Raw genomic sequence first — 8,984 nt, forward strand, 5'->3', positions numbered from 1 at the left:
ATGCTTCAAGGTTTTAGCCAGACATTAGCAGGGGTCAGGAAGGGATATTTCCTCCCCCTGTATTCTGGGAGAGCTTTTAAAATCACCTTCCTCTGAAGCATCAGGGATGGCCATGGCTGGATATGGGATATTGAGCAGGGTGAGTCAGGACTCTGCGGTAGCACCGAGCATCCTGTCTCAGCTGCTTGGCTGGCTGGTTCTTGCTCACCTGCACGGGTTCTGATTGCCATACATGGGTATGGGAAGGAATTTTCCCTCAGGTCAGATTGGCAGTGACCTTGGGGGGGGGGGGGAGGGGAGGGGTTGCCTTCTTCTGCAGTGTGTGGGTCACTTTCCAGGATTATTGGGGTATATCTCATATAATTGATTACCTGCCATTGCACGGGACTCAAGCATTGGTGCACCGCGATCCCTCCTACTCTCTGCCTGTGGCAAATAATGATCTAATCCAGTTTCCTGGGAGCTGTAATATTTTCAGCTCATTTCAATTGTTAGGTTTAGCATGCAAGTGCCGGAGGGCGTTCATGGCCTGTGACAAGCCAGACAATCTAGTGGGCCCTTTAACTCTAGGACATCAGAACGAACCATGGATTTCTGCAGGAGGCTCGAATCACTTAAGTAGAATAAAGAGAGGTCCGAACTACAGAGATGGTCTAGAGCTGGCTCAGTCTATGTGGACTGGAGACCTCCCTCCACGCAAAAGCTGCAGTTGTTACTACAGGAAGTAAGGCTGGTGATCCAGTCACGGTCTCTGAGTCAGCAATGAAACAAGGCCTCGGCATGATGCTAGGAGAGGTGCTGTAAACCGGGAATGCTGTTTATTAAGTGAGATGTGCCAGCCCCCGTCCATTAAAAAAAATCACACAGAACTTTATGGAACAGCAGTTTTTATTGCTAGCTTTACAATCACAGACTATCAGGGTTGGAAGGGACCTCAGGCGGTCATAGAGTCCAACCCCCCGCTCAAAGCAGGACCAAACCCCAACTAAATCATCCCAGCCAGGGCTTTGTCAAGCCGGGCCTCAAAAACCTCAAAGGAAGGAGATTCCACCACCTCCCTAGGTAACCCCTTCCCCAGTGCTTCACCACCCTCCTAGTGAAAAAGTTTTTCCTAATATCCAACCTAAACCTCCCCCACTGTAACTTGAGACCATTACTCCTTGTTCTCTCATTTGGTACCACGGAGAACAGTCTAGATCCATCCTTTTTGGAGCCTCTTTTCAGGTAGTGGAAAGCAGCTATCAAATCCCCCCTCAATCTTCTCTTCTGCAGACTAAATAATCCCAGTTCCCTCAGCCTCTCCTCATAAATCATGTGCTCCAGCCGCCTAATCATTTTTGTTGCCCTCCACTGGACTCTTTCCAATTTTTCCACATCCTTCTTGTAGTGTGGGGCCCAAAACTGAACACAGTTGGGGAGGCCTCACCAATGCTGAATAGAGGGGAATGATCACGTCGCTCCAACTGCTGGCAATGCTCCTACTTATACATCCCAAAATGCCATTGGCCTTCTTGGCAACAAGAGCATACTGTTGACTCATATCCAGCTTCTCGTCCATCGTAACCCCTAGGTCCTTTTCTGCAGAACTGCTGCCTAGCTACTCGGTCCCTAGTCTGTAGCCGTGCATGGGATTCTTCAGTCCTAAGTACAAGACCCTGCACTTGTCCTTGTTGAACCTCATCAGATTTCTTTTGGCCCAATCCTCTAATTTGTCTAGGTCCCTCTGTATCCTATCCCTACCCTCCAGCGTATCTAGCACTCCTCCCAGTTTAGTGTCATCTGCATACATGCCATCCTCCAGATCATTAATAAGGATGTTGAACAAAACCGGCCCCAGGACCGACCCCTGGGGCACTCCGCTTGATACTGGCTACCAACTAGACATGGAGCCATTAATCACTACCCGTCGAGCCTGACGATCTAGCCAGCTTTCTATCCACCTTATAGTCCATTCATCCAGCCCATACTTCTTTAACTTGCTGGCAAGATACCGTGGGAGAGCGTGTCAAAAACTTTGCTAAAGTCAAGGCATAACACATCCACTGCTTTAGGTGCTAGCCATGGGCCAGCATGGGTAACTATATATCACTCCCCACTTCTCCTTGGAGTTCTGATTGGATACAGTGGTCTTCACTCTGTCCTAAACTGTGCTCTGGAATTGTGCACTGCACCTCATAGGTTCAACCTCATGGGTCGCTGCATTTTAGTGGGGGGCAAAGTGATCACCAGAGCATGGGAGAGATTTGGGGATTGCTGGGTGAAAGGAGGTTTTATAACAGTCAATTACTATTCACTTTTTCTTTGAAAAAATTTGTATTTCTGAAAGCAACAATTTAACTAAAACTATTATGATTGACAGCAATTGATGGATGCCTTTGAACATTAGCCAGGAGGATTTTGTATGATCCCTGCCCATCCATGTCATCAAAAGGAAATATACCTTTATTTGCCAATAATTATTCAGAGACTCCAACAGCTAGTTTCGCTCACCCTTTGCCTTTAGAACTCTCTGGCTGGCTGTGCATGGCTGTCACAGGGCTTGGTTTAAAATTTAAGCTGATTATGGGTTTCTTATTGGTTTCTTCAAGCACTACACACAATTATACTGTCACTTAGAAAGCTCCAATAAGGAAAAAAAGGTCAGTGTCATATAGATATGTAAACTGCGGCATTCTGCCAAACTGCATTAAAAGTGAGACAAGAATTCCTCCTCATGGAAGGTTGTGTCAATGCTGTCAATTTTCCCTTTCTTTGTTTATATCTGTACATTTCCTTTAATGATACTACTAACTTACAATACATACCCAGGTTTAACTCCAACCATATTGTAAGAAAACTGTGGAACATGTAACTGGAGTACCTTACAACTTGCACCTACCTAAAGCCTTTGAAGTGTGCAAATTATAATTAAACAAGATACTTTTAATCAGTTTTTTCAGAATACATGTAAATCTTACTAATTATCAAAAGTACTAAAGATAGTAAACATTTCTATTATACATAGAAGAATAAAAAGAGCCAAGATTGGAAATATGTTGAAAATCATTAGTATCATTAAAGAAAGTGTAATGAGAAAAAATGAAACATAGAATTTCTAAAAAGAATTGAAATATTTCTTGATATAAAATAAATATTTGACAATTCCTTAACTGTATTTCCCACATTTTAAGGCTTTTTAAATTTGATTACAGCTGCCTTACCTGAAAATAAATATAGTTTTTTTCCTATTAATTTAAAGTAAGATATTTCAACCAAGCCCCCTGATTTCATGAAGTATTAATTATCTTCCTATGACTAATATACAGGCAAAGGCATTGCTTTTATTATGCAATTGTGCTATAAACTCAATTAGCAGAACCCTTGATTCCTAAAATGTAATTGGATACACTCATTGGTTAAGTGGAAAGTTTGATGAGAAAAAATAAAATGCATGTTTGATTAAAAATAAAAAAAGTTTATCTGAAGGTTATTTATCAAAGAGCTCTCACTTTTGTTACAGAATTATATGGATACACGCCCCACAAAAACTTCATTCCATGGGACAATCAAAGTCCACACGCTTTGGCAGACTGCTGAAGTTTGCTTATGAGGCAAATGGCAGCAAAGATGCCTTGATACTGTTTGAACGGCTCTTAATGCTAGCCAAATCCACACCCCTTTGGAACTGTCCATCAGTTATCACTTACAAACAGCTCAGAAGCGCAGCCATAAAACAGAACTATATAAAATATTACATGAGGCGAGAAACGGATTATCACATGTGATAAATGGAAGTGTATTCTTGTTCTCCTTTCTTAAAACCCCCTGGGGAAAGGCATATGCACTGTCACAGAATATCAGGGTTGGAAGGGACCTCAAGAGGTCATCTAGTCCAACCCCCTGCTCAAAGCAGAACCGATCCCCAACTAAGCCAACTAAAACTGTCCTTCCATGAAATAATCTGTGTATGTACAAAGAACTTATATGGCACTTTTTATCTTCAAAAGCACTTTAACAGAACACCCCAATTATCATCCTCGTTCTGCAGATGGAGAAACTGAGGCAGAGAGGGGTGAGAGGAATCAGCGCGAGATCAGAGATGCAGATTCAGAAGCTCCTGGCTCCCAGTTCTATGTTCAGACCATTACCTCTCTCTTCCCCCACCCCCTCTGCATGGGTGCAGGATGATGTTTTCATCAGGCACAGGGCTGCCCTTTCTCAGAGTTGCTTTTGAGTCACTCTCTTTGATTTAAAAAGCAAGAGACTCCTGTCCCAGCTTGTGCTTCCAAAGCAGCACACCAGTTCCATGGCACCGTCCTCAGTTAAGATCTGGGTTATCCTCTCTGCCATGTCCCCGTTGATAGCAAGAGAGCGGAAGTGGTCAAAATCATTCCTACCCAGCTTCCGGAGGCGCCGGGCGGCTGCTCTATAACACTTCCACGGCTGGGGTTCAATAAGCAGGTACTTGCACAGAGATGAAAGGTAAGATAAGAACTCCACCAGGCCATCATCCCCGTGGTTCAGGTGGATCCACATGGTCACTGACATACAAAAGCCAATGTCAAAGGTGGAACGGCTGAACCTGCTCAGATAGGAGCTCAAGAATAACTCCCGGGCGCCAGTATCCATGACATCCAGGGTGGCATAGGAGATGGACCCAGGAAAGGGACTGCATCGCTCAGCTCTCTCGATCAGTGCTGCATCGATATCACAGCACAGGAGGTTCAGGATCTTTCCAACAACAGGCTGATCAGGGCTGGCCTCGTTCTCCTGAAGACCAAGGAGGTGTCTGTACAGAGCAACACTTAGCTCCTGCAGAAGGAAAAACAGCATGGATTCATTCAGCATGCCCTGTTCAGTAACAGATAACCAAGGTATATGGGCCCACTGAGATACAAGGATCAGGTCTCAGATTTTTCTTGAGGTTTCGAAGTCCAGCAGAGTAGGGCAACCCATTGATGGATTCATCCTTCTGGAACCAGGACAAAAAAAGGTCACAGCGCTTTCCATTTGAAGATCTCTAAGGGCTTTCAAAGACATTCATTATCCAAGCCTCACAACCTCCCTGTGTGTTATCCCCATTTTAGAGGCATTAAAGTGACTCAATCAGGATCACACAGCAAGGACCTTCCCATTGACTCTGCTGGGTTTTGAATCACGCCTCAAGTCAGCAGCAGAGCCAGGAACAGAAGCCAGGTCCCTTGACACTCAGAATCCTACCCTAACTACTATGGGGGAAGATTAGTTCTACCAATATATAATCTTGCTGAATACCCCCTTCCTTTGGAGAGGTGGATGCTATATTTGGCTCTCTAGATAAGCCTTGGAGGACTCTAATAACCTGCATAGAGATTTAGAAGGCCATATTGATAATAATACACTTCCTCCTCCTAATTACTTATGGAAAAATATTTATAAAGCCATAAGATGGGTACTGTCAGAGCTTTCCCTTCCATTTCCTTTTTCAGGCTGTCCCATTGAATGTGTCTCCTACCATCAAAGTTGCTGGTGAAATTGCCAAATGACATGATACCAAGGAATATACACAGCTGTGTATACCTCTAGTGTGCAAGAGTATTAGGTTATTTAGGGATACGGTGCCCTCTAGTGGTCAGACATTTCCCCATTGGTTTCTGTATTTTAGACCAGCGGTTCTCAACCAGGGGTCCAGGCCTGCCCCCGAGCCGGTTTCAGGGGGTCCACCATGCAGGGCCAGTGCCCGACTCACTGGGGCCCAGAGCAGAAAGCCAAACCCATGTGACACAGTGCTGAAGCCTGGAGCTCTGAGCCCTGCCACCCAGGACTGAAGCTGAAGCCTGAGCAACTTAGCTTCGCAGGGCCCCCAGTGGCATGGGACCCTATGTAATTGCCCTGATCGCTACCCACCAGTGCTGGCTCTGGATTTTATATGCAGAAAAAAAATTGTTGCAGCACAGATGGGCCATGGAGTTTTTATAGCACGGGGGAGGGCAGGGGGGGCTCAGAAAGAAAGGTTGAAAACCCCTGTTTTAGACACTGGCCTTATGACCAGATGTTTAGTTGATCTCTTGAAAGCTCATCTGAAATGAGGTCTAGAATTACTCACTTATCCCTCAGATAATGAAAGGAGATTAAGAAACATTTGTTATGGTTGTAACACAAATGCATCCAAAGCAGAATGCAAAGTAGTACTTTTACTCAAATGCATTTTTTTTTAATATAGTTCTCAGTCTAATATACTCCTCTTTATCCACAAACGCCATTTTAAAGCCAGGTCCAACTTATACACTGGATCATTTCTCTGTGCACTAAAGAAAAACAGCTACTTCTGGAGTAGAATGCACCACATCTACACACAGGTCAGGGCAAAAAATATACATCTCAAAGAATATTCCAGGTAAAATTCAGTTGGAATTTAGAGAAATAGAATGTAGGTAGGAGCCTTGAAATTCTGCCAAAACACCAACCTTATGAAAATTACCATGAGATTTTAAAATAACCACAAGTGGTCAGGACTACAACTGTCATTTCATTTAATCCCAAAACATTGTTTCAACTTTCAGGCATTAGGGCAAAACAAAGCAAAACTAGATTTGCAAAACTAGATTCCGATGGTTCCCGGCCAATGGGAGCTGTGGAGTCGGCGCTCGGGGTGGTCACAACGCAGAGAATCCCTGACCAGCCCTGCGCCTAGGAGCTAAACATGGCAGCCACTTCTGGGAGCCACACAGAGCCAGGGCATGTAGGGAGCCTGCCTTAGCCCTGCTGCACCGCCAACTGGACTTTGGCCTATTAAAATCTCCCAGTTTGGTTTCAGTAGCCACCAGGAGATCAAGGCCGATTCTGGCAGACTCCTGGCCAGTCCAGGAGGGTTGGCAATCCTAATGCTACCCCAGAATCTTCCCCCTCCACCATGCTACTCCCATGCACTGCCCCTTCCTCATGTTGCCCCCTGGGCACTGCACCACCATGCCCCTCCCTACCCCCAGCCCACTGCCCCCCATGCTACCCCCCGGTCTCCTCTCCCCTCCCCCATGCTGCCCCCTGAGCACTGCCCCACCATGCTGCCCCCGATCTTCCCTCCCCTCCCCCGCGTTACCCCCTGGGCACTGCCCCACCATGCTGCCCCCTAGTCTTCCCTCCCCTCCCCCGCGTTACCCCCTGGGCACTGCCCCACCATGCTGCCCCCTAGTCTTCCCTCCCCTCCCCCGCGTTACCCCCTGGGCACTGCCCCACCATGCTGCCCCCTGGTCTTCCCTCCCCTCCCCCACGTTACCCCCTGGGCACTGCCCCACCATGCTGCCCCCTGGTCTTCCCTCCCCTCCCCCACGTTACCCCCTGGGCACTGCCCCACCATGCTGCCCCCTGGTCTTCCCTTCCCTCCCCTCCCCCGCGTTACCCCCTGGGCACTGCCCCACCATGCTGCCCCCTGGTCTTCCCTCCCCTCCCCCGCGTTACCCCCTGGGCACTGCCCCACCATGCTGCCCCCTGGTCTTCCCTCCCCTCCCCCGCGTTACCCCCTGGGCACTGCCCCACCATGCTGCCCCCTGGTCTTCCCTCCCCTCCCCTCCCCCGCGTTACCCCCTGGGCACTGCCCCACCATGCTGCCCCCTGGTCTTCCCTCCCCTCCCCTCCCCCGCGTTACCCCCTGGGCACTGCCCCACCATGCTGCCCCCTGGTCTTCCCTCCCCTCCCCCGCGTTACCCCCTGGGCACTGCCCCACCATGCTGCCCCCTGGTCTTCCCTCCCCTCCCCCGCGTTACCCCCTGGGCACTGCCCCACCATGCTGCCCCCTAGTCTTCCCTCCCCCGCGTTCTCCCCCCCCGCCAAGTCCACTGCCCCCTCCCTCGCGTCTCCCCCCCATCCCGTGTTACCGTCACCCCAGTGCCCCCTCCCCCGCTCCCTGACCAGTGCCCCCCGGCACGGGCGGCCTGTACCCCCGAGTTGCAGCCGACGTCCAGCCCCAGCAGCGGGGAGGGCCCCGCGGGGAAGAGCCGCCCCAGCAGCGCCGGCGGCAGGAGGCGGACGCGGCCCTCGGGCGGGTGGAAGCGGGAGTAATTGGGGAAGTTCCCGAAGGGGGCCGCCCCGGGCTCGGAGCCGCTGGGTATCCCCTCGGCCCCCTCACTCATGGGGGCCGCCATCTTGCTCGGTCCTTCGGCTCAGCCGCCCGGCGGGACCCCAAGCGCCGACGCTTTTCTGGCCGGGGGCAGAAAGGTTCCGTGTGGCGGAGCTCCCAGTGGAGACGCTGGGGCGGGGGAGGCTGAGCGGGGTGAAGGCGGTGGGGAGGAAAGCGCCGCCGGGCCTTATGCATGAGTAATTGGGTTCCCCGCCATTCACATCCTTGGGAGTTGTGCTGCTGGAATGGGAAACGTAGGCTTTATGATGCCCAGGTTTTGGCCTCTTTATAGGACTTCCTGTCAGCCCTGGGTTATTATTGTTTCTATTCCTGTAGGACCTACAAAACCCAAGGGAGAGCAGTGGGGTGACCAGACAGCAAGTGTGAAAAATCATGACCGGAGGCCGGGGGTAATAGGTGCCTATAGAAAACAAAGCCCCAAATACCAGGACTGCCCCTATAAAATCAGGACATCTGGTCACCCTAGCGAGCGGGGTCTCACCGTGTGAAGCGCTCATAGGCCTTGTTTACACCTGGGCTTATTCCGAACTAATGTTCCTGATTGGTTACTCCATTCTTATTCCCAGAATAAAAATTCCTTATTGTAAATTAGCTTAACCACTTGGATTAAACTACTTTGGAACAAGGCACTCTTATTCCAGAATAAGGGCGTCCACACAGAGTTAATGAGGAACAGTTAATCTACTTTAAATTCACATGCTATTTTATTCTGGATTAGTTTTCTGTGTAGACAAACCCATAATAAGAGACAGTCACAGCTCCAGAGAGCTTACATTCTAAATAGACCAGACAGACAAAGGGCAGAAAAGGGAAAGTAAGAGTTTGTCTACACCTGAAAGTTAATTTTAAATTTAAATTAAGATAGAGCATGAACAGAATCAATAGAGCC

At 48.8% G+C, this 8,984-nt stretch overlaps 1 protein-coding gene across 1 annotated transcript; it reads right to left on the reverse strand.

Moving 5' to 3' along the window:
• Positions 1 to 870: 870 nt before the first annotated feature.
• Positions 871 to 8,274, reverse strand: BCDIN3D (BCDIN3 domain containing RNA methyltransferase). The gene is made up of 2 exons (XM_048834798.2): positions 7,896 to 8,274; positions 871 to 4,791 (listed from the first exon to the last, which is right to left on the reverse strand). The coding sequence occupies exons 1-2, from the start codon at positions 8,097 to 8,099 to the stop codon at positions 4,198 to 4,200; spliced, it is 798 nt and encodes a 265-aa protein (XP_048690755.1). The 5' UTR covers positions 8,100 to 8,274; the 3' UTR covers positions 871 to 4,197.
• Between the last annotated feature and the right edge of the window lie 710 nt (positions 8,275 to 8,984).

The sequence above is a fragment of the Caretta caretta genome, chromosome 20 (assembly GCF_965140235.1).
Source record: "Caretta caretta isolate rCarCar2 chromosome 20, rCarCar1.hap1, whole genome shotgun sequence".
NCBI lineage: Eukaryota > Metazoa > Chordata > Testudines > Cheloniidae > Caretta > Caretta caretta.